The 27,004-nt window shown below is 43.3% G+C and overlaps 1 protein-coding gene across 6 annotated transcripts in view; it reads left to right on the top strand.

Annotated features, from left to right (window-relative positions):
- Positions 1–27,004, top strand: part of tspan9a (tetraspanin 9a) — a 283,178-nt gene that overhangs the window by 230,461 nt on the left and 25,713 nt on the right. For all 6 annotated transcript variants that reach the window (XR_004209729.1, XM_031822983.1, XM_031822982.1 and 3 more), the window contains 2 exons: positions 14,359–14,550; positions 16,937–17,011. Coding sequence is in view for 5 of the 6 variants with exons in the window: in XM_031822983.1 (XP_031678843.1) it covers positions 14,359–14,550; positions 16,937–17,011 (267 nt within the window). In the remaining variant the exon portion in view is untranslated. The remainder of the gene's footprint in view (positions 1–14,358; positions 14,551–16,936; positions 17,012–27,004) is intronic.

The following is a 27,004-nucleotide window of genomic DNA, read 5'->3' as shown; positions in this document are numbered from 1 at the left end:
TTAGGGCCTACATAAAACTGTCCCAACAGCAGAGCTTTCTTTTCAACACCACTGCTACACCTGGCTATCAGTTGAGCCTTGTCTGGCAGCAAAAGAGTTAATTCAGCCTCATTTACTGCCTTTTTAAAAAACATAGCTGATATGGCTGAGGTGCTTAAACAAATGTGGTTTCTACTGACAATTGAGATGGACAAACTATGGCATAAGGGAATGATGAACGGATAAGAAGCAATCCGTAATTTTGATTAAGACATTAATGAGCGAGCTAGGATGGACGTAGTCAATATAACTATTTGTTCAGCACTTTTGAAATGTACAGCCACATAATTCCGATCATGGGCCATTCTTACAGTATTCTCCCTCTATACCAAATCAGAGCCGTAAGATAAATAAAGGGTGCATATTAGCAGACAATAAAAGCTCTTACAATATTTGATTATTAAATGTCTCTAAATCAAGCTATAGGCTACATGTACACCACCAAGTCAGAACAGTAGGCTAAGTTATGAGGGGGAAATGGACCAAATGATTAGGGTGAGGCACATGGGCTACTAACAGGTTACTACACAACATCAAATCAAATCAAATGTGATTTGTCACATGCGCCGAATACAACAGGTTACTTACAACCCCTTAACCAACAATGCAGTTTTAAAAACTTTAGTTAAAATGATTTACTAAATAAACTAAAGTAAAATAAAAAATAAATTAAAGTAACACAATAAAATAAAAATAATGAGGCTACATACTGGGGATACCGGTACCGAGTCAATGTGCGGGGGTACAGCTTAGTCAAGATAATTTGTGGTAGGGGTAAAGTTACTATGCATAGATAATAAACAGTGAGTAGCAGCAGTGTAAAAACAAAGGGAGGAGGATGTCAATGCAAATAGTCTGGGTGGCCATTTGATTAGTTGTTCAGCAGTCTTATTGCTTGGGGGAAGAAGCTGTTAAGGAGCCATTTGGACCTAGACTTGGCGCTCCGGTACCGTTTGCTGTGCGGTAGCAGCGAGAACAGTCTATGACTGGTGACTGGAGTAAAAAAAAAAAATGTGGGCCTTCCTCTGACACTGCCGAGTTTATAGGTCCTGGATGGCAGGAAGCTTGGCCCCAGTGATGTACTGGGCTGTACGAACGTCCCTTACGGTCAGATGCCGAGCAGTTACCATACCAAGCAATGATGCAAACGGTCAGGATGCTCTTGATGGTGCAGCTATATAACGTTTTGAGGATCTGTGGACCCGTGCCAAATATTTTCAGTCTCCTGAGGGGGAAACGGCATTGTCGTGCCCTCTTCATGACTTTCTTGGTGTGTTTGGACCATGATAGTTTGTTGGTGATGTGGACACCAAGGAACATACACTTAGTATTACTTTCTTAGCTACAGTATACATATCTCCCTGGCATATTACATCATTAAGACATTTTTGGACTCACCTTGTTGTGCCTTGCTCACTTGAAAAGGAAGATGGTACAGCAGTCCTTCTTGTGGGCAAATTTTGTCATCAAACTTTGTCATCAAAGTCTGACACATTGGTGTAGCTGGCTTCTGGGTTAAGCGAGCAGTGTGTCAAGAAGCAGTGCGGCTTGGCATGGTCGTGTTTCTGAGGACGCATGGCTCTCGACCTTCACCTCTCCCGAGTCCATACGGGAGTTGCAGCGATGGGACAAGACTGTAACTACCAATTGGATATCATGAAAAAGTCCCAAAAAATAAGTCATGCTGGATTGACAGGATAGCTAATGTATTAACATTTTTCTAGCCCATGGTGTTGAATGTTTATCCTTTTAAGAATGGAAAATAGACCCTTAAACCTAGACTTGGACCACACACCCACTCCACTGAATAGCAGGCTAGTTATTGCTTTGCAATGCTTGCAGTTAGCCACTGATTCCTTCCACTCATTGTTGAATTTGCGGTTTCCAACTTGTTGTGCAATGCTTATGTCCAATGGGCGATGAGCACCGATACGTTTTATATATTTCTCTTCTCTTCCTATAATGAGGATTGAAAAGGATTTGCCAGTAGATTGTTGACTTGATTCATGATGATGATTGCTAGCTAAGATTTTGAAAGTATGATGTTGACATGATCAGTCCAATCAAAGCTACGGTAGATATAATGTCATTTTATCTGGGGCTATTGACTTTGAGCCTTCGTGGATGGGCACTTCTAATGTAACTCTATGGCAGCACCCAAGGGGCTTGAATTTTCAAGCTCTCCCTGTAGATTTTGCAGTGACAGTGTCCCCATGAGTGACAGAACACTGAGCCAATCACGGCGCAACTATAGAACATTACCAACCCCTGCGCTCCGTATTTTCCACTGTCTGCCCCACCACCACCACAGAAAGCACTGAGCTAGGCTGAAACACCTGCATTTTGGAGCTGCTTTACTCAAGAAAGCAAAAAAGAGACCATGTTTTTTTCCGGCTTTATTAACTCAATGATTTTTTTAAATTGACATTGTTTGCTAACTGATATGTGACACCCAATAATGCCCTGAATGACCAGTCGCCACTGACTGTTCTCGACATTGCCCAGACTTATTTAGTGGGAATTCCGCTCACATCTGCTGTACAATACTGAAACTAGGACAGCGGAGGAGAGCAGAGTAACAACCCTGGAACTCACCAAGGAGATAGTGTACACAACATAGTATACGTTTTACTGGAAAGCAGAGAGAAAGACTTTCTGTAAGGAATATGGTCCAGCAGGCAGCAGTGGAGTCATTGGTCGTGTGTGTTTGTTATGCCTGTTGGGTGTTGAGAAACCATAGTCGTGTAGATCCAGATTGGGCTATGAATGCTGAATTTGGTTTTGGTTTTGCATGCAGATAATTATTGAGTGCAATCATTATTGAACATGCACACACACTTGCATGCACGCCCGCGAACACACACACCCAAAGTATAATGATGCCCTGTGATTTCTGTGGAGCTGCAGAAGAGATGCTTCTATATTGGGTCAGAATATAGTTTTCTGAACAGAGCTCCAAATAGAGTTTTCCTCCGATGACTTGGAACCAGACAGAGATGTGAGATCCAGACAGAGCTGTGAGAACCAGACAGAGCTGTGAGATCCAGACAGAGCTGTGAGAACCAGACAGAGCTGTGAGAACCAGACAGAGCTGTGAGAACCAGACAGAGCTGTGAGAAGCAGACAGAGCTGTGAGAGCCAGACAGAGCTGTGAGAACCAGACAGAGATGTGAGAACCAGACAGAGCTGTGAGAACCAGACAGAGCTGTGAGAACCAGACAGAGATGTGAGAACCAGACAGAGATGTGAGAACCAGACAGAGCTGTGAGATCCAGACAGAGCTGTGAGAACCAGACAGAGCTGTGAGAACCAGACAGAGCTGTGAGAACCAGACAGAGCTGTGAGATCCAGACAGAGCTGTGAGATCCAGATAGAGCTGTGAGAACCAGACAGACCTGTGAGAACCAGACAGAGCTGTGAGAACCAGACAGATCTGAGAACCAGACAGAGCTGTGAGAACCAGACAGAGCTGTGAGAACCAGACAGATCTGAGAACCAGACAGAGCTGTGAGAACCAGACAGAGCTGTGAGAACCAGACAGACCTGTGAGAACCAGACAGAGCTGTGAGAACCAGACAGAGCTGTGAGAACCAGAGATGTGAGAACCAGACAGAGCTGTGAGAACCAGACAGAGCTGTGAGAACCAGACAGAGCTGTGAGAACCAGACAGAGCTGTGAGAACCAGATAGAGCTGTGATAACCAGAGAGAGCTGTGAGAACCAGACAGAGCTGAGAACCAGAAAGAGCTGTTAGAACCAGACAGAGCCGTGAGAAGCTGTGGGTCACTATGATCACTGTGTACTTCACTTAAAATAGTTTCTGCCCTGTTCAATCTGTCTATCTGGGTTATTGTATGGCTCACTCTTATAGGCTACAGCATGATGAAACCTAGAAGAATCCACTTAACAGACTGCCAATACTCAAGCTGTTATGTTGTAAAAGAACAGAAAGGGCCACACACTGTATGATCCTTGTTAGGGTTGCAAAGGGAGGGTATATTACTGGTAACATTTCAAGTTTCAAGTTTTTTAAAACATTTTTATCACATGACATCTAGTGGCCTTTTGGGGTACTCCGACCCTCTGTGTGGCCTTATCACATGTAAAATATATCAAACAATCAAATACAATGATTTTCACATAAAAATAGAAAGACATTATCCTACATTATCCTAAATATAAACCATCAACTTACCAAAGGAATAGCACTTATTTCAGCATTTTTTTTACATACTTGTATTTATTTGACTATATCAATATGTTTATGTTGTAAAAAAAAACATAAACATTGGTGCCAAACCGGTGGCAGTTGTGAAAAAAAAGTCAATAGTTGGAAGAGTTGCAGAGTTAATTGAAAGTAATGCCATTGTTGATTAAAGGCTTTTTTTCATTAAGGCCATTTTCTGTTGAACCATGTGATCTATCCACTAGAAGTTCATGGACAATATGGACACAGATATACAAAACGAACACTATTTGATAAAAAAATATATATATACTCAAGTGTAAATGACCAAAGTTACCATAGATTACCTGTTAATTACCAAAATTACTGAACTTTACGGTAACTTCAAAGTTTTGATCCAAAAAGGATCTTCGTCAGGTCAAACAAAATTCAAGTGTAGACACATTATCCTTAGCCCAGCACCTATGTTTGTTGAAGGATGTAGTTTAAGAACACAAACACTGTTGACTATGAAAACATAAACTATGAAAAACTATGACAAAAATAACTATGAAAGCATAGAAACATAGATTCATCTGTCTGTTGGTTTTAGCTGGATCTTTTTTTCTGTAGTTGAAAAGGCTGCGACTGTTCTGGGTGCATCACACAGCACTATGATAACTCATAGGCCATTAGAAGGAGAAATCGTTATTTATTTTCTTTTACCCATTTTTTCTGCCCAATTTTTTGGTGTCCAATTGGTAGTTACAGACTTGTCTCATCGCTGCAACTCCCGTACGGACTCGGGAGACGTGGATGTCGAGAGCCATGCGCATCTTCAGAAACACAACCCAACCAATCTGCACTGCTTCCTGACACAATGCCCACCTAACCCGGAAGCCAGCCGCACCAATGTGTTGGAGGAAACACCGTACACCTGGCAACCTGTGGCAGGGTGCACTGCACTCAGCCCGCCACAGGAGTCGCTAGTGCGCGATGGGACGAGGACATCTCCCCGACTTGACACATAATCAAATAAGATGTGCTGTATAATGGCGACTTTGATTGAATTAGTATTTGATGTGATTCAATCAAGCAGAGTATATATTTAAGTGTAAGGGATGTTTTTGTAAAAAAGAAAAATAGCTAAATTGCTATTCTCATTTGCTTCTCTCTCAAATGAATGTATTACTCGTAGAAACTACATTTCCCTACATTTATTCATGACTTTTCATATTTAAAGATGTCAGCTTTGGTCAAGCCGTATGAGTCAAGGCTAGACATGTTCACAGTTAAATAACTGAAAGCCTTGCTGAAAGATGACTGGTCAATTTGATCCTTTTGATTCCCAAAGTTTCATGATGCAGTATTTGTATTTATTTATTTCATTTAGCCTTTATTTAACTAGGTCAGTTAAGAACATACAGTATTCTTATTTACAATGACGGCAATTCTATAATTTCTCATTTGAAGTGTACACTGTAATCTGTGCAGTCATTTCAGATATTTGCCTAAAGTCACTGTCAAAAGTCAGTTTCCCTTAAACATTTTTGGAGGGATATTTGTTTTTTAGTATGGCCATATGCCACAGTAATGTCCGAGCAGCATTGTAAGCCTTCAGAGAGAGAAAGTTATTGTTTTCATCTGAGGTGCTAGACATTCTCTCTCTTCATGATGGTATACAGTATTATCAATAAGAGCTAACTGTCCTTTTAAAGGAGGGAACCCATAGTTGCTGCTAAAAATATGTTTTCTCCAATAACGTGAAGAATAGCGTGGCACTCAGGGGATGATAGAGGGATAGAGCAGCACTCCTTCTCATAGCCAGCACAGTCAGGAGGCTTTGCTACCACTCTTTACTGTTATTGCACTGTAATGTTAGAGCTATACTTTAACAAAACACACTTTCACTGAAACATTACACTCCCGAAGAGCATTTTATGTCCAGAATGGATGACTTCTAGGCTGGCCAGGCCAGTCATCAGCTTTAGCCCCTGTATTGCAAAAATCTGGTGGCAAGCCATTTAACAAGAGCAGAGCAAGTTGTTTGGAGGGTCAGTTTCACACTCACGCCCGCCCGCACACACCCCAAACCCTTTCCGAAATCAACCTCCATTGTAATACTAAGAGCCCAAGAAAAGGACTGACGCAGTTTGACAAAAGCCGTTGAAGTCATCATTCCGGGTGGTTTGCGGGCCGTTTTCCCCGTGACCTCTGAGAGGGAACGTAAAAAGATCAGCTCCACCCGGCCACACTCAGCCAGTCGCAGCCCCTCCCCTAGTCACCTCCCCCATGCCTGGCCTGCTTGCTCCGCCGGTGGGGGAGATTGAAGTGGCGTCCCGCATCGGGTGGCTCTCTGTGTCACTGAGCAGGTTACTGTCGCAGCTGATAAAGCACCCAGCCAGTGTGATGGAGAAGGGCTGTTCTCTCGCTTTCTCTTTCTGTTCCTCTTCCTCTCCTCGCTCTCATCCTTCGCCACCCTCCCTCTCTTTCTCTCCCTCCACTGATGAATTTGCTCCACAGTTTCAATTACCCTGACCTTGAGCATTGAGAAGGACCCACACAGCAGGGCTCCATTCATCCAGTCAAATAGAGCCATCTCTCATGTTCTCCAGTCTTGTCCCAAAAGCTAATATGGTTCCACAGGCCTAATTTGCTCCTCACCACTCACCACAGCCACAACACTGACAGCGAGCTAGCCTTCCCATGACATTTGGACTTTAGACTTAGCACAACTCAATCTGACCACAAAAGGCTTGGATAAAAGGAACATTAGTCTAGTCACAAATCTTTGAACCTTGACACTCCATGTCCTCTTTCTAGCCTAAAGAGATGTCTATGTAACTTTTTATTAAATGTTGAGACCTATAGACTTGTATTGAATTGAGTATTGTGTACTCCAGCCCCTCAACCACAGAATAGGTTGAATTTGTGGTCACACTTTATCTGGATAGTCTGGATTGTCCATGCTCTGCAGATGGTCATACTATCAAAAAACTACACAACATGACAAAAGTATGTGGACACATGCTGGTCGAACATCTTATTCCAAAATCTTGGGCATTAATATTTAGTTGGTCCCTCCTCTGCTGCTATAACAGCCTCCACTCTTCTGGGAAGGCTTTACACTAGATGTTGGAACATTGCTGCGGGGACTTGCTTCCATTCAGCCACAAGAGCATTAGTGAGGTCTGGCACTGATGTTGGGCGATTAGGCCTGGCTCGCAGTCTGCGTTCCAATTCATCCCAAAGGTGTTCGTTTAGGTTGAGGACAGGGCTCTGTGCAGGCCAGTCAAGTGATCGACAGACCATTTCCGTATGGATCCCGCTTTGCGCACAGCGCATTGTCATGCTGTAACAGGAAAAGGATTTCCCTAAAATGCTGCCACCAAGTTGGAAGCACAGAATCGTCAATAATGTCATTGAATGCTGTAGCGTTAAGATTTCCCTTTACTGGAACTAAGGGGCATAGCCCGAACCATGAAAAACAGTCCCAGACCATTATTCCTCTTCCACCAAACTTTACAGTTGGCACTATGCATTCGGGCAGGTAGCGTTCTCCTGGCATACGCCAAACCCAGATTCGTCCGTCGGACTGCCAGGGCGCGACGCGTGATTTATCACTCCAGAGAACATGTTTCTACTGCTCCAGAGTCCAATGGCGGCGAACTTTACACCAATCTAGCCAACTCTTGGTACTGCGCATGGTGATCTTAGGCTTGTGTTCAGCTGCTCTGCCATGGAAACCCATTTCATGAAGCTCCAGATGAACAGTTTTTGTGCTGACATTGCTTCCAGAGGCAGTTTAGAACCCGGTAGTGAGTGTTACAACCGAGGACAGACGACTTTTACGAGCTACGCGCTTCAGCACTAAGTGGTCCCATTGTGTGAGCTTGTGTGGTGTACTGTACACTTCGCAGCTGAGCCATTGTTGCCCCTAGACGTTTCCACTTCACAATAACACCATTTACTGCAGAAGAGCAGAAATTTGACGATCTGACTTGTTGGAAAGGCAGTCAAGTTGAAAGTCGCTGAGCTCTACAGTAAGGCCATTCTTCTTCCAGTGTTTGTCTATGGAGATTGCATGGCAGTGTGCTCAATTTTATACATGTGGCTGAAATAGCCGAATACACTAATTTGAAGGGATGTCCACATACTTTTGCATATATAGTGTATATGTTGATAAGCAACTGCTTGCTAAGGTTAGGGTTAGGGTTACTTTTAGGGTTAGGATAAGGGTTAAGGTTAGAGTTAGGTTTAGAATAAGGGTTTGGTTTAAGGCTAGGGTAAGGGTTACGTTTAGGGTGAGGATAAGGGTTAAGGTTAGAGTTAGGTTTAGAATAAGGGTTTGGTTTAAGGCTAGGGTAAGAGTTACGTTTAGGATAAGGTTTAAGGTTAGAGTTAGGTATAGAATAAGGGTTTGGTTTAAGGCTAGGGTAAGGGTTACGTTTAGGGTTAGGATAAGGGTTAAGGTTAGAGTTAGGTTTAGAATAAGGGTTTGGTTTAAGGCTAGGGTAAGGGTTACGTTTAGGATAAGGGTTAAGGTTAGAGTTGGGTTTAGAATAAGGTAAAGGTTAAGAGTTACGTTTAGGGTGAGGATAAGGGTTAAGGTTAGAGTTAGGTTTAGAATAAGGGTTTGGTTTAAGGCTAGGGTAAGAGTTACGTTTAGGGTGAGGATAAGGGTTAAGGTTAGAGTTAGGTTTAGAATAAGGGTTTGGTTTAAGGCTAGGGTAAGGGTTACGTTTAGGATAAGGGTTAAGGTTAGAGTTGGGTTTAGAATAAGGTAAAGGTTAAGAGTTACGTTTAGGGTGAGGATAAGGGTTAAGTTTAGAGTTAGTAAATTGAAATGTTACTGATAGTCTGTTGATAATCTGTAGAGCATCTAGCATCAGTGGAAGTGCCCTTGAGCAAGACACTTAACCCTAGTTGCTCCTGTAAGTTGCTCTGGATAACAGCGTCTGCCAAATGACTCAAATGTCCAATATATAGGATGTTCCTAGTTATTATGAAATCTGGAGGTAGACATGTCCTCCACTTCTATGGTTCAATAAACTGCATCGCTCCCTACCACTACTCACTCCCACCTCGAGCAGTCACGTGACTTGTCATAGTATCTTCAGAAATACACTATATACACACAGTATGCCAAAAACGATTTAAACGGCATGATGCAACTTAAAACGTTGAACATATCTCCATCAAACAGTAAAAGCTTGTTACTGTAACTCTGCCTGAGGAGAATTCCTATCAGGTAATAGAAGGCAGCGTACCAACCCCACACACTCCCAGTAATGGCTTAATGAGAGAGGCTATGTCGCTGCAAGGGTGCGCACAGGGAGCCAAGGGGATTGTGGGCGCTGAGACGGAGCAGAATATCTCTCTCGCTCTCTCTCTCTCACACACACTCACACTCACTCTCACTCACTCACTCACTCACTCACTCACTCACTCACTCACTCACTCACTCACTCACTCACACAGTTAAAAACTGCAGCCGGTGCCTAAATACCTAACTGACATGTTACTTTAAGCTAAACACTTATATATCTTCCCCCATAGTTAGCCTCGACTCCAGGTTTTCCCCTCTCTGAACAGAGGGATAAATTACACTTGGGGTTATGGTAACGCGGGACTACTAACACATCATTTGAAGAAATGGGAACCATTCGAGATTAAACTAACTTTCTCACATGTGGAAGGGCATTTGGCCCATCATTTTCATGTGGTTTTTAACTACTGTAAACTTCTGTGAATTATGTCTGTTTACAACCCCTCATCCTGTACCTTGAAATCCTACTGTGACATTATACAATATCCATCCACATAGATTGGATGTGAAAACAAGCCGAGTGTCTGAAATTAAAAGAGGATAAGCGCCTCAGGCAGGCCTGAGGTCAGTCACGACCATCGAAGGTCATACCACCAATTGGCAGGCCTCGCTCTCTACTCTGGGCTTTCCTACATAACATCCTTTCACGTTTGACATTGGAGCTGGTAGCAGTGGTGTAGTGAGACAGAGATTACACCGAGAGAGATCAGACAGATTGGGTGGGGGCTGGGTGGCTTCACAATCACTTACAGCAGACAACCTTGGATGCTTTCCTACACTCGGGCATTAGTCACAATCAACTAGAGGCACGGGATCCTCCCCCCACCTGGACTGGCTTACCTCTCGTGCTCCCTTTCTTCATAAATCCAACCTGCCTGTCCTCATAACGTACCTGGGTCATTCCACCAATTTGGGCTTTACATTTGTTTTAACATTCTGTCATAAAGAGCACAAGTTCAACTTCATAAAAAGTGAGAGGGTTGACAGAGGGACATGTCAAAATGCTGAATTTTGGTACTTTAGTAAGTCCTTATTCATATTTTAGAAATCGGATTTATCGAATTCTCCATGTGGTCTATATTAAATGGCACTTCGTTTAATTTAACAGGCTTTTATAATTCTATATTGGTGCACAATTCCAACTTAAAATATCAAAGGTTAGTGATAGAGACTGTGTCACTGCAAGGGCGCGCACAGGGAGCCACTTACAATTGTTTTTACCCACATAGTTTTTACCCACCTACCCACCTAGTAGTACCCACCCACAATGCACCCTCTCACAAAACAGGAACTTTGGCCATAGAGATAAAATTACTAGAACGACAAAAGCATGTTATCTTGCTTTATTCCTACTCAATATGGCTGCCGGTCCACCCATTGACATGAATTGGAAAGCCTGTTGTGGCCTCATGAAACTGTTTCAATGGCTGTGGCCTCATGAGCTGGGAGATCTATCTGCATTTTATCCACTCAGCATAAAGACAAATGTGACCTTTCACAGCATTTCCAGTTGACATTTCCATTTTCCATTTTTAAATCGGGGACCATCCCCCCGGCTCACTCCTCCTAGTAGTTAGTTATCTATTATTAAGGTGATTGAGGCCCATACTGAGCTGAGGGTCGTTGAATCTAACGCCACTCAAACAAACAACTGATGCTCCTGAGTCTCTCTCTTACTCAGTCACACAGCAAGTTAGTTGTTTGTTTTTTCTGCTGTTTTTCTGAGGGAAAGGAACAAAACCTCCCGTGTCCTTTTGAATAGGACGCCCATCGGTTGGCCAAACGACTGTGCCGCTCCGGGAAGGGATTGAACGCTCTGTGATCTGCTCAAACGAGTGTCCCTCGCTATGAGGCTTCATGGACTCATCTCTCTGGCCATCCTCCAACCTTCACAGGAGCTTATAATGTGTAGCCTTTCTTTGACTAGGCAAGTCAGTTAAGAACCTGTGGTGGAAAAAGTACCCAATTGTCATACTTGAGTAAAAGTATAGATACCTTAATAGAATGTTACTCAAGTAAAAGTCTAAAAGTATTTGGTTCTAAATATACTTAAGTACCAAAAGTAAAAGTATAAATAATTTCACATTTCTGGTATTGAGCAAAGCAGGCAGCACCATTGTCTTGTTTTAAAAAATGTATGGATAGCCAGGGGCACACTCCAACACTCATCATTTACAAAAGATGCATTTGTGTTTAGTGAGTCTGCCAGATCAGAGGCAGAAGGGATGACCACGTGTTGTCTTGACAAGTGTGTGAATTGGGCCATTTTCCTGCCCTGCTAAGCATTCAAAATGTAATGTGTAATTCTGGGTGTCCGGGAAAATGTATGGAGTAAAAAGTACATTATTGTCTTTAGGAGTGCAGTGAAGTAAAAGTTACTATAAATAGTAAGTAAAGTATAGATACTCCAAAAACCTACTTAAGTAGTACTTTAACACCACTGTTAAGAACAAATTCTTATTTACAATGACAGCCTACCCCGGCCAAACCCAGACAACGCTGGGCAAATTGTGTGCCGCCCTATGGGACTCCCAATGGGACTCCCAATCACTCCCAAACCAAGGACTGTAGTGACACCTCTTGCGCGGAGATGCAGTGCCTTAGACCGCTGCGCCACTCGGGAGTCACTGATATATTCTGTACTTTTAGTCAGGCTGTCCGGATCAGGTCCCTGGCAAGGCAACACATTCTCTTTGGTAGAATCTCAATACTTTCCACTCAGCAACCGTTTTTGCTGAGCTGAGGTACTGACGTACTTATTTCACAAGGTTTTCCGTTAGCGCCTCCTGATTTTTAACAACCAGGACATTTTCGCATCCATTTCAGGTCTTAAAAGGATATGCAGTCCCCCAGAAGCTCCCTGTATATACAAAGCAGTATCTCCCGTCAACTCTAGCCTACACAAACACAGGCCACACAGTCTGCCCAATGGAAATGTCACAGGTTAATGAGCGTGATCCTCCACTCAACACACGGCCCCTGGGGGGCGTTTGATGGGGGTTTGACGGCCTGAACTCTGTGACTGGCCCCAGGGTTTATACAGTATGTCCAGAGTTACAGACCCTGTAGGACTCATTAACATGGAGACGTCTCTCGACGCCACCATCATCAGCAGACAGGAGTTTACCCCTCAGGCTCTGTCCCAGTGCGCCAGGCCCCCATCAAACAACCTTCACATAACCATCACACAATCCTCACAGACCCCATTCTCATACACACTCGTATATTCACTACCAACCCGCCTAGACCCACTCTCAAATGCGCCACCAGCGTGGAAGGCGCTTGTTTTGTTTTTACTGTATGCTGTGAAAGGTCACACTTTTTGGTGGGGCTCTTAGATGAGGGTGTCGATGATGTTGAGACAGGGTGATAGAGCCATTTGTCATCTCTGGATGTAAGCCAAATCAAATCAAATGTTATTGGTCACATACACATGGTTAGCAGGTGTTTATGCGAGTGTAGCGAAACGCTTGTTTGTTAAGTGCTCATCGCTTAGAGTTATTGAAGGAGCTATTTGTCAGTCCAATTACCCAACTCATTTAGCTTGGGGATACACTGTACATGTGATTCATCATTTTGTTTTTGTCTAATTCTCTTCAGAAATACGACTCCAGGTTTGCCTGTGTTCGTTCCTGTGTTGAGGCTGAAGGTTTGCAGGTTGATTAGTGCACAGCACACGGCTCCATATATCGCGGACGGGCGTTAATGTGTTCAGGAGCACTGATGTGTTAACGTCTAGAGATGACTGCACTGTCAAAGACATCTAGTGTCAAGAGTTTTAAATGTACACTGTACACTTTCCCTCCACAAGGCAGGAGGGATGGAGGAAGGTGCTAAGATTTACCATGGCGTCTAACCATATTTCACCTCATTGTAATTTGTTATTCATGACAAGATTGCATTGGATATTGAATTATATTAGTCGGAGTGAAAATGTCACCACTTACCTACCCGCTGATATTTCACTGGGGCCAGCAGGCATGGCGGACTGTCTGCCCAAATCATAGTATTAGGCTGTGTCTCAAATGACGAGAGCTCCATAAGCCTCTGGTCAAAAGGAATGCACTATATAGGGAAAAGGTTGCCTTTTGGGATGCAGCCAGTGTCTGTCCTGTCTGCTCTTACCACTCGTGGATGGGCGGAACACCCACAGACAGAACCCGGGCAACTCTCTGCCCGATCAGGCTCTTCCAAAAACACTGCGGTGCATTAATGGAGTGCATGCTAGATCTGAGAGACTTTCAACGAGGCCCCGCAGAGTGAGTCTCTGTAGGGGGCAGTGGACTGTAGAGGAATTCCAGCCCTGGGGAACTGCTCCCCTTAGAGGTGTGCCGTGTCCCTACAAGTGTTATAAGCCTAGACTACATTCAGTGTGTGTGTGTAATTCTGTGTTTGTTCTATGTCAGTAAGCTGCTCAGACCTGCAGAAAGCATTTCTGCTCATCATTTCCAGTGGAGCTCTTATTGGTTTAACAGAATCTGTTCATGTTCTGTAATAGTTGTGAAAGCTCTTGTTTTGTGTGTGTTTGGGATGGATGCTGGTGCGTAAAGGGAGGTCTGCCTACCAACAGCCTTTGAGGATATTTACATGGTCCCTTTGATTTGTACTTCGTGAAGACTATGAAAATACACATTTTCTCGGGGAATATAACACTTTGCGTTATGTGTGAATATGCATGCCCGTTTCGGACCTGCAAAGAAACTGTGGAAGCATTGGATGGCATGTTTTCTGCCGACTCCAATTCATCCTGAACAGATATTTCTTTGTGATGAGTATTTCCTACCTGACTTACCTGGTTTCCTCTCTTCTGATCTCTTGCGTTGCAGTTGTGTGGCTGTGGGCTGCTCGGCGTGGGCATCTGGCTGTCTGTGTCCCAGGGCAGCTTTGCCACCTTCTCGCCCTCCTTCCCGTCGCTCTCCGCTGCCAACTTGGTCATCGCCATCGGCGCCATCGTCATGGTGACCGGCTTCCTGGGCTGCCTGGGCGCCATCAAGGAGAACAAGTGCCTGCTTCTGAGCGTGAGTTATGATCTCTCTCTCTCTCACGTGCACACACACACACACACACACACACACACACACACGTATTAAGTCCATCAGGCTGCTGCAGCAGGAGGTGGAGGGGGTCTGTGCTGTACAACTGGGCTCGTTCAGAGATTATTTACAGCGCTATCGCTAAGAACAGATAGGTGTCGCACCTTGATCCATTAGTGGGGAGGGGTGTCTGTTCTGTAAGGAGAAGGAAACAGTGTAGCATCAGTTTTTTTCTCGTTCCAGGCTGGTAGGGTTGTTTTCTGTCCTGGGTGGGTGGTGTACAGACCTAAGGTTCAGGCATAGCCAACAGGCAAAGGGACTGCCTAGTAAACTACCTGTTGGTGCAGACAGAAATGGCAGTGTGGAAGACCAGGAAACATGTAATGCAGGAGGCGGGAATCACAGATCCCAGAGCTGTGCTACTGGGGCTGTTGTGGGCTCGGCTGGCAAGTGTACAGTATATGGGGGGCTGGTGTACGATCTGGAGGACTGTGTAGGGGTGTGGGGCATCAGTGGGATTCTTTACAGTGGACGTGGAGGGGGGCTTGGTTCTAACTTTCTAGGTCTGTTTAAATGAAGTAACGTTTGTGCTTTTAATGATGTAACTATTGGGCCAACAAAGACATTGTTAAAATAAAACAAATCTCACATACACACTCACAGCAGCCTTATTTGTATTACTCTTCAAATGGGTCATCAGTAGAGCAGCCAGGCTAACGAGCTCAACGGGGAGTTGAATCCTCAGTAAAAACCTCAGGGGTTCAGAGAGAGAATTCGACCCGAGCGCCAGCCGCTGCGGGAGTCTCCCATTCTGAAAATGAACAGTAACCCATCGGCTCTCCTCCATGGCCGTGGTCACAGCCTGATTGAAAGATGTGTCAGTGTGAGGACATGTGTGTCACTTACATGATTGAATGATGTAGCGCTCATAATGGCACATCCATTGCATTGGTAAGGAAAGAAAATTTAACGCCCTGAATTATTTAACACAAAGAATACTCTTGTTTGTCTCTAGACTCATGTTGTTCCTGAAAAAGTCTCAAGAGTTTTCTCAAGTTTGATTTAATCAGCAAAGTTTATAAATAGGTTTATGTAACTGGATGTGAAACTTTTTAAATCAACTTAAAAATGAGAGTTGCGGAATATCAAACATCTCCAATCCCTTGGAGAAGCTAGCACACGCCTCAGTTAAGAGCATATCAAATCCTCCACATCAGCACAGCGGTAGGTATACACTACCTGCTTTAACAACACGGAGAGACAGAGTGAAAGAGAGGGGGGACAGAGAGAGGAAAAGAGAGAGAGAGAAAGCGGGAGAGAGGGCCTGGGTCTCAGTCAGAACACCATAGTGATAAATAATGAACTCTGATGTAAAAGTTTCATACCACATCTCTGTTAAGTCATATCAGATTGAGCCAACGGGTATTTCATATTCGCCCAAACCTGGGATGTTTTGAACAGTCAGTCTTTCTATCTGTCAGTCTGTCTGGAAACATCAGAGTGAAGTTAGCCCTCCCGGGGGCAGCCAGATCTGAGGTACCGGTCTGACATATTATTTGTGAAGTTCTTCTGTGAACAAACTCTCTTTGGATTAGAAATATTTGAAATAGATAAAGGTCAGAGAACCTTTGCCGTCAGGAGATTCAAGCTAGGCTAGACAAGTTGAAAGAGCCCATCGCAAAATTCAAGGGAAGATTGAAATGTGTAACACACTCGGCTGACATGGCAGACATGAAAGTGGGTGTATGAACGCACAGACACACACGTACACCCTCACACACATACTCAAACAAACACACTCACACATACATCGTGTCGTTTTAAGCAATCAGAGCACCCACATTGTGTCTATATAATCTAAAACTTTCCACACCCGGAGGAAACATGACAAACAGACTTTGTGGGACCTGTCAACAAAAGACAAAAGATTCAATGAAACAATCAAATGCTGACCTGGCCACCTACAAATTCAATAAACAACTGTCCGTGCAGTTTTCACTGATCCTTTTTCATATGTACCATGACCCAAATAATACATCCAAAACAAACAGGGCAAAATGAATAGAACTCTCCTCAAATTGAATTTCTGAATCTGCCGGTTGCTGAGCTCCCATGCTGTGAAGAAGGGATAGAGTCAGTATTTAGCTGAAGGAGTGAGGAGATGCTGGGCTACGTGGGAGAATCTGTGGAGAAATTAAACCTCCTCCTCGGGATGTTCACTGGCCCCCAGGCACTCACCTTATCTCCATCTCTCTCCCTCCCCCTCTCTCCCTCTGTATCCCTCTTCCTCTGTCTCTTCATTTCCCTCTCTTGCTCTCTCTCTCTCACTCTGTCTCTCTCTCATTCTCTCCATCTCCTCTCTCTCTTGCAGTTCTTCATTGTCTTGCTGATAATCCTGCTGGCAGAGCTGATACTACTCATCCTGTTCTTCGTGTATTCAGATAAGGTAAGGATACTTTAATGTCCCCCATGTTAACTTATGATACTGTATATTATATGATCCCATGTTACACATATGAATGTAAATGTGCTGAACGACATCAGAATTCACTTAGCATGTAACTACTTACCATTTATTGACGTGAAAAGGCTGCATGTTTGCACACACACACACACACACACACACACACACACACACACACACACACACACACACACACACACACACACACACACACACACACACACACACCAGAAACCTCAAGACACAAATGGTGTCACGTACATAAGCATGGCCCAGTTGTTCCATGCTGAGAGTGTCCTCAGTCTCCTCTTTCAAAGACACTTGTCTCACAGCGAGAGGTTAAGCGTCTTCACCCCACAGGGCTGACCCCCGGGGTCAAAAGGATCACAGGTCAGCCAACAAAATGCAGTCTCACCCCTGGCCAAATGGCTCAGTGTAATTAGTCCTTAGCTGTGTCTTAGCCCCACTCTCCTGCTATATGTCCCACTTACTCTGAAGCTTTAGATCAGCATTTCCCATGACCCTTAGGGCATGGGGTGGGGTTTTGTGCTGCTATGTATGGCCAAGGTCTGAGAATCTGAGAACATTGGATGGCATGTAAAGCCCAAGAGGTTATTGACAGCCATGGGGGAAGTCTTAAAATCAACCTATAAATGTCCCCAGATAGATGAAGTAACCAAGCCTGAGGCAAATGTTTTGTGTTGGTCAAATGGATCAGCAATAAAATGGTCCTCTTTTTCCAGGGACATTGTGTGAGTTAGATTTGTATTCTTCTTTATATTCAAATTCTTTGGACATGAGGTCATTGTTCAAAGTCAGCCTCTCCGACAGATAAAGGAATTCATTTAGCAGTTAGCACCCAGTTCATTCAGAGATCTGGATCTCTCCCCGTCTCCCATGCATGCAGCAGGCATGCACCATCAGTAATAAATATCTCTGCCGTCTATAAGCACCATCTTCAGATATCACCAGCTTAACGTCATAAACCCAAATTAAACCTTTCCAAAGGATCTTATGGGAGGGTACTTGACTTGACAGCAGTGCAGCAGTATAAGATCATCTGTGAAGGTGTGGGGTGATCATCAGTCAAAGAAGCCTGGGCTCGTATCCACAAAGCATCCCAGAGTAGGAGTGCTGATCTGAGATCAGTTTTGCCTTTTATATTATCAAGGATGGACAGGGGAACGTGGGCCCAAGGAGGAGTGCTAATATAGAATCCGGTCCACCCGTCCAAGTAATCTAAAAGGCAAAGGCATTCCTACTGAAACACTTTATAAATACAGGCCCTGATCCTAGATCAGCACTCCTACTTGGAGTGGATTTGTAAATACGGGCCATGACGTTTTTTTCTGTAAGGCCCGACTTTAGGCTTTACTGTAAGAGTCGTCTCAAGGCAGATGAGTCCTCCATCTCCACAGATGATTGTGTTTGTATCTCCACTTGCACATTAAAGTTAGATGAAGTGATGATAACACTGACGGCCTGAAATGTATCAATGAAATGTGAAGCTGTTACTGCAAATGGCTAGTTATTGAATGTGGCATTTCTCGCTCACATCAGACCAGGAATGGTTCAACACAGGATTTTTTAGACTGTGTCTTTAGATTACATGAGGCTACCAGGGTTGAGGTAAATTCTAATTTAATTTGAAATTCCAATTACATTTTTTAATGAACTCATGAAGTGGATTTACGTTCAATTCAATTCAAATTTCAACAATCTTTAAGTTAAGGAATTGGAATAAGACTGTTTGAATTGGGATTTAATTGGAATTTGTTTATTAAATTGGAATTCATTATCTGTACATTTAATTAACTTAGTATCAAATGCACTTAGTATCAAACATTGACTGAAGCATTTGTTTTAAATAATTTCAACTTGTATTTATATTTTTCCAGTATAGCTAGGCTGTCTGAACACTAACATTATTAGCATAAAAGGTTGAGGCAATTGAACTTGAGAAATTGTTTGTCGATAATGTTGAATTGGGAAATTAATTATTGGAATTTATTACACAACAATAATCACATCTAATATAGGCATTGGTTGAAGCTCAGTGTTAAATTCAAATCTCCCTATCATCATATCTAAGCCAATCTGACAACAATCTCGATGAAAATCCGCAAATCAACTTTATTGGAGGTACACAACACACCCCCCCCTTTCTACACGAGGCGCCCGTCTGTTATCGAGAACCTCATACCTGATTTTATTAACCCTTTGATGCGTACGATCACATTTTTGTGTGGTCCTGTCAATGTTCCAGGTGAATGGAGTAAAGCGGAGTCAGGAGCAGGACACAGGTATAAGTAAAGCCACGATATTTACTCAATATCAACAATAATCCAACAAGGATAAGCATGAACAATCCAGAACACGTACACGGAACACCTTGACAGAACAATCACGCACAAAACAAAAGGGGAAGCCAGAGGGTTAAATAAGGAACATGATTATGGAATGGAAACCAGGTGTGTACAAAGAAGACAACGACAAAACAAAACGAAAATGAAACATGGATCGGTGGTGACTAGAAAGCCAGTGACATCGACTGCCGAACGCAGTCGACAAGGAGAGGGACCAGCTGAAATGCGGTCTTTCTCCATCTCCACCCCTGATGCGGAAAAGTGGTACCCTTGAAAGGAGACGGACTGTTGGAAGAACAGACATTTCTCAGCCTTGACGTACAGGTCATGCTCCAACAGTCGACTAAGCACCCAGAGTACCAGGGACACATGCTCGGCGCGTGTGGCGGAGTATATTAGAATCTATATACACCACCACACCCTGCCCGTGCAGGTACCTGAAAATCTCATCTACAAAGGATTGGAAGACTGATGGCGCATTCATCAACCTGTACGGCATGACGAGGTACTCATAATGCCCAGAAGTGGTACTAAATGCTGTCTTCCACTCATCCCCCGCCCGGATATGCACCAGATTGTAAGCGCTCCTGAGATCCAATTTTGTGAAGATGCAATGACTCTGTCACACCGGTTATGAGAGGTAGCGGGTAACTGTACTTTACTGTGATCTCATTAAGACCTCGATAGTCAATACACGGGCGTAAACCTCCATCCTTCTTCTTCACAAAAAATAAACTTGAGGAGGCAGGTGAAATGGAAGGCCGAATGTATCCCTGTCCCAGAGATTCGGTGACATATGTTTCCATAGCCGCCGTCTCCTCCTGTGACAGAGGATACAAGTGACTCCTGGGAGGTGCTGCGTCTACCAAGAGATTTATCGCACAATCCCCCCGTCGATGGGGTGGTAATTGAGTCGCCTTCTTTTTACACAAGGCGAGGGCCAAATCGGCATAGTCGAGGGGAATGTGCATGGTGGAGACCTGGTTTGGACTCTCCACCGTAGTTGCGCCCAAGGAAACGCCTACACACCTCCCTGAGCACTGACGGGACCATCCCTTGAGAGCCCTCTGTTGCCACAAAATAGTGGGGTCATGTGAGGCCATCCAGGGAAGGCCCAACACAACAGGAAACGCAGGAGAGTCGATCAGACAGAGACTAATTCTCTCCTCATGACCCTCCTGCACTATTATACAGAGTGGAGCTCCCTAAGAGTGACCTCCCTAATCAGCCCCGACCCCAAAGGACGACTATCTAAGGCATGTACAGGGAAAGGAACATCAACAGGAACCATAGGGATCCCTAAACTATGTGCAAAGCAACGGTCAATAAAGTTCCCAGCCGCGCCTGAATCCACTAGTGCCTTATACTGGGAATGCGGAGAAAACTCAGGAAATTCTATAAACAACAGGGATCTCTGGGTGAGTCAGGTGCCTACTCACCTGGGATGACCCACCAGCGCTCCGCCTGCTACCTCGACTCCCTGGGGAACCTCCCCAGCACCGACCAGCAGTGTGCCCTCTGCGGCCACAGGTGGTGCAGGGAATGGTCCCCCCTCCGCTCCCCCTCATAGCAGCACCTCCCAGCTCCCTCAGCATTGGATCGGAAGTGCTGGGGGATGGAACTGACGGACCCCGATCCGGACGTCCGCGGGACACCAACAGATTATCCAGCCAGATGGATAGGTCCACCAGCTGGTCAAGGTTAAGGGTGGTGTCCCTGCAGGGTAGCTCGCTGCGAATGTCCTTGAGTAAACTACACCTGTAGTGGTCGATCAGGGGCCGCTCATTCAATCCCGCGCCGGCGGCCAGAGTGCGAAAGTCCCGCGCAAACTCTTGTGCGCTCCTCATCCCCTGTCTGAGATGATATAGTCATTCCCCCGCCGCTCTCCCTTCAGGTGGATGATCGGAAATGATCGGGTGAAATCTTCATAATCATCCAACGTCGGTCCTTCCCTTCCCCAGATGGCGTTCGCCCATTCCAGTGCTTTACCCGTCAGACAGGAGATTCACACGTTCACACTCTCGCGTCCCAAATAAGGAACATGATTATGGAATGGAAACCAGGTGTGTACAATGAAGATAAAACCAAATGAAAATGAAACATGGATCGGTGGTGACTAGAAAGCCGGTGACATCGACCGCCGAACGCCGCCCGAACAAGGAGAGGGACCAACTTCGGCGGAAGTCGTGACAGGTCCCTGCAAATATGTAATTGGAACAGGAGCAACATAACGAATTATGCAACAAACACGTCTAAAAAGCATTGTTGTCTAATAAAAGCATCTAAACAATGTTTTGTACTGATGGAAAATAAAGGTCTTCACAACTTTATTCCAAAATTTCACCTTTTACTGTAAAATATATATGTGAACTTCATCATCCAAGCATCACACGGAACACATCCGCAGCCAAACTCATTCCATTAACCAGCCTAAATAATTGGTTGCGCTGACAAAAAAACTAAACATAAGTTAGCGACCTAACAGCTAGACTTGTTCACAATGTACCACATCTCTGGTGAGCACAAGGGAGAAAGCTAGCATTGTTTAGAAAAGAGATGTAACAGCAGTTATGTGATGGTAGCCATGTTTGTTTATGTTTGGCAAGCAAAAACTAATCCCAGAATGCCATTCACTATAAGACGGAAATAAACAAAGTCAAAGTCATTGCCTGAAAAATATTAATTTAGTTTGGCCAATTGTCAGTATATTTCCAAATCTTCAATGTACTCGTTACACTGTTTACAAGAACCGGAGCACATGACTTGACAAGTCGTTCACAGTTTTTGACAAATCACAAAGTTAATAAAATGATTACCTCACAGATCACCCCAAATGCAATCCTACTGCCTAGCCTAACCGTAGCGCCAAAGCTAAACAGGGTTGCCCGATATGGAAGAAACCATTTTAGGGGGGTTTGTGGGGGAGTTCATTTCATTTGTAGAGGGTTTTCAAATCCATGGGGGAAGATATCTTGGGGGGGGGTATGATGCAGGAAATATTACTATGATGGGGGGCATCATAGTATTTAAAAGCTAAATAAAAAATAAAACCCCTGGAAAGGGGGTCTGAGCAGGCAACCCTGAGGTACCATAGTCTGATGCCGCATTCAAAACAACTGGGAACTCGGATCTCCAACTCCCGACTTCAGTGCGTTCAAGACAACTGGGAACTCGCTTTGAACATTTGTCCAACTCGTAATTCCAACTTGGGAACTCCAGTTTTCCAACCTGAAGATCACTGGTGTCATGATTTGATTTTTCAGAGATCCTGTTGTCTTTAAAACACCATAAGTCAGTCGAGTGAACCATCCCATCACCTCATTTTGTTACAACAGCTTTGGTCTGACAGACGCTTATTTGACAACCACTGTATGGTGCCAATAAACATGGCGCCACACATAGCTGGCAAATAGCTTAGCATTAGCTCATCTTAATCAGTAAAAAAGTATTTTACACATGTGTCCATTACAACCTATGCAATAATTGGAATGCATGATTTATCACCAGTACTTGAAAATGTGAATAAAACAGTAAATACGTTATGCTCCATACATACTGTACATATGATATTCTACAGTAGAAACGACAACACGATATACAGAAAATAAGGCATTTACTTTGATAGGAACGCACACATATCCAATGTTATTATTTGTAAGAAAAAATAATGAAGGCAATGCGGGTGCCAGCCAGAAAATGTCGCAGGGGGGAAAGTTTGTGGAAGGCCTGTTCTGACTATAGATGTGTTAATGTCTGCATACTAAATCTGGGGAAATACTGGGGACGTGTTTTGGCTCTAGTCGAAGAGAGAAGTAAAGCCTCAAACATAAATTGACCCCAACAGTGAAATGGGCTACTTCTTATGTGAATTAATGAGGAGGCAGAACACACCTCAATTCAAACTGTTAGAAAATAAAACTTGTTAGAAAATAATTTGAAATTGACGAATTGAATTGAAGCCTATAGATAATTAGTAGACAGCGGTGCCTTGGTTTAGTGGCAGCGTGGGTTAACTGTCCTGTTGCATAACAATCACATTTTTGAACAGTGAGTGTACTCTTACGTCACGTGCATAAAAACTCACACTCTGGCGACCGTTAGAGACATTTGGAACTCAAACGTGAAAAGGTTAACAGGGTCGTTAGCGCCTACCTGGCTCAAATTCGAAACGTCGGATTAAAACGAGACAGCGTCCATAAAGTTACTATTGATCTTAAAAAATGCAGTATTAACTAAGTTTGTAGGTGCAACAGTTTTTATTAAATGTATAATTTATCGCTCTCACGTGCACATTTCCGTCTGTTAAGAAACAACAATGTGATACCTTTTTGTAGTGCTTCTACACCTGCATTGCTTGCTGTTTGGGGTTTTAGGCTGGGTTTCTGTACAGCACTTTGAGATATCAGCTGATGTACGAAGGGCTATATAAATCAATTTGATTTGATTTGTAGCTTTTTCAGCCGAAACTCAAGAGTTCTAACTCCTGGTTGGTTGCTCGGCAACAACACAGCTGCTTGCATCGTGCTACCAGTCACAAGACGTTTTTGCGAACAAACCTAGGCTACTGTAAATAGCTAGCTGAGGTTAATCAATAAATGCAAACTGATATTTTGATTAGCTAAGTATCTAACTAACTTAACGGTACACCCAAAAGATAAGAGCTAACGTTGGCTAGGTAGCTAACCAACAAGCGAGGATAGCTAGCTAGCTATATTTTGCCAAATAAGTTTTTCCATACAAGGCAAAAGTCATCATGTGTAAACTGCTGATCTAGACACTTGTGTGTAATCACAGCACAAACAAATATGCACAAAATAATCATGCGGACGTCCTTGGCTGCTATGATAGCCAATTCACTTTAGCTAGCTAAGTAACCTTAGCCAACTTAAGAGTGTAGTGTTAGCTAACTTGTATGGCCAGTTCATGCACCACAATATATAATACTTTCTAGTTAGTTACATTAAGTTTAAACTCACCAATCTTTGGGAAACTGCCATGCTAATCAGGTTCATTTGCATTGCACAGACCAAGCTATGGTAACATCAAGACGAGGTAGACAGATTTCAGACAGGGCAAACCCTGCAGTTAGCTACGCTACATTTCCTCGACTAAGAACAACCAAGACCACTATAAAAACCAAAGCTAAGAAAACAAATTGCTTTGTTAAGAAACAATAATTTAGCTATGTTGAACCACATATAGTAAATGGTTGAACCCCAAAAGTATGTGTAAACAGAACCTCAGTTGTGCGTGCTTAGACTGACAGCATCGCTGTTTAAAACACCTGTAGAATAAATTCCAGCTTCGGCATAAACTCCCTCTCCTGCCGTCTTAACATTTATAATACAAATGCGTGCCGACTGATCAACACAGTGTCAAATTCCTTTTCAGTGTGTTCACAGAAAATCTGAAATCGCCATTCCAGAAGTAAAATTTAGTCAGGGGCTCCACACGCTGGACCGGGTTAAAACAACATCAGGATCATTGCTTGCTTACGTGACCTGCTGTGTGCCAACCTGGTCTCATAGACTAGATGTAACATAGTAAATGCAAATCCAGGACCCTGAAATCAGTATGATATGTTACATTTGGTATAGTTACAAAGGACAGGCGGTTACTTAAAGGATAATTGTCCTATTACTGAAGTAAATCTCAATTGTTTGTAAATGGCATGTTATATAAGGGTCCGACACTTTTTTTGTGTGATTTGTCTTGTTTTTGACAAACTTACCCCAGCTGCGATTCACTTCCTCTTTGCTCATTGTGCAGTATCAGGAGACGCGAAAGACATGAACAAAAGCACCCAAATACATCCTTTTAACATTTGACACGGTCTCAGTATAATGATGTAGGACCGAGTTTGGGAAACCCTGCCCTACGGGACTACCCAGGGACACAGTGATTTTATGGCAAAGTGTCAGATTGTGTGGGCATGTGCCTGTCACAGAGAAATGCAAACACCAGCTGGTTGACAGAACACTAGACCATCTCTATGCGCTTGTTGATGTCCTCCTCCCACTGGAACATCTCACTGCATGATGTCAGAGTAGACCACCTTTGTCCCAGGGAACATTCAGATGGACTTCCTCCAAATCAGCTTGCATTTGACACACCGAGGAGGATGACTATGATATATTCACGGTAACAGCTCGCCTTAGCGAGAGAGAACTTTTAAGAACCCTTCCATTGAAAACAATTAATCCATATTTTGCGCTCCTATAGTCATCTAGCCAGCTACATTGTTTAATCGCATAGTAAATATTTTCTTTAGGCTTTGCTTCCTTGTTCTTGACAATTCTTCAGTAGGATTATGAGCTGGAATCTTGTCTATAAATAAAATCAATATTGTGAGGGTTCACAAGGAGAGCATGTATTATAATGTTGTGTAATAATGTTGCATAATCACTTTACGGTGTAAAAACCATGGAAATTAATAATGAAAAACTGAATTTTAAGTGATAATTGGCATTGGTCTGAAGCCGGAAAATGAAGGAAATTCACATGAACACCACAATGCCTTTTCCACCCATGCTCTACCAAGGTTTTCCAGCACACAGCTTTAACCTACTACAGTAGCTATGCTGTTATTGTACTTCAAACTATGTGTAGGCAGGCTGCTTAGGATTCAAACCTTCTCAAACAGCCTAATTCAGGCTCTTAGAGGAGGTGCTTCCACAATAATGTGATTTGTACCGCATGCAATGTAAAGTATTGGATTCTTCACACACCACAGTAAAACATTATCCCATTACGTTACCTTCTCATGCTTTTAATTAAATGAAAGCAAGCCATCTGGCTTGATTGAGCTGTTTTGTCTTGTAGTAATGTGGTCTATGCCTGTCTTTTCTTAAACCTTTATTTTCGCAAAACATGGTATTGAAAAAAAAATCATAATAACATCCTTTTTTGGTCAGTAGGTGCCCAATATAACAACATTAGCTCACATTAGGACACATTAGCTCAGATAGATCAAGCCTGTCTGCATTCCTGATTTCTGTAGCTGTTAGCTTACCTGAGTAATATTGACATAAGCTCAGAACTACTGTTTCAAACATGGTCCTGTTTTATCAATTGCTGTGCTTATTGAGGGACAGTTTATTAACGCTGTCAAAATAATGTGTAGCTTAATGTTATGTTTGTACTTGTATTTAGTTTTGAATCCTAAGCAGCCTGCCTACACATAGTTTGAAGTACAATAACAACATAGCTACTGTAATAGGTCAAAGCTGTGTGCTGGAAAACCTTGGTAGGGCATGGGTGGAATAGGCATTGTGATGTTCATGTGAGTTCCCTTTTCAGCTTCAGACAAATACCTTTTCTCACTTAAAACATGTTTTTTGTTTTGTTTTATCTAACATTGGAATTGAGACAAATATAATTATCTCTGAATTCAAAGACTTACCTAGAATTGTAATTTAATTAAATTGACCGGGAGAGGGAATTTAATTATAATTTAATTTGTGGCATTAACCCCATACCTGAAGGCTACTGTATCTGAGAACTGAATGGAGATCAGGCCCTGAACATATTGCTCTTGCGCTTTCATCGCTCCCTCTCTCTCTCATTCATTCATTCATTCATTTATATTTATATATATATAAATAAGAGA

The sequence above is a fragment of the Oncorhynchus kisutch genome, linkage group LG4, assembly GCF_002021735.2.
Source record: "Oncorhynchus kisutch isolate 150728-3 linkage group LG4, Okis_V2, whole genome shotgun sequence".
Classification (NCBI taxonomy): domain Eukaryota; kingdom Metazoa; phylum Chordata; class Actinopteri; order Salmoniformes; family Salmonidae; genus Oncorhynchus; species Oncorhynchus kisutch.
The sequence above is the reverse complement of the archived record's forward strand: the minus strand, read 5'-3'. Positions and strand labels throughout refer to the sequence as shown.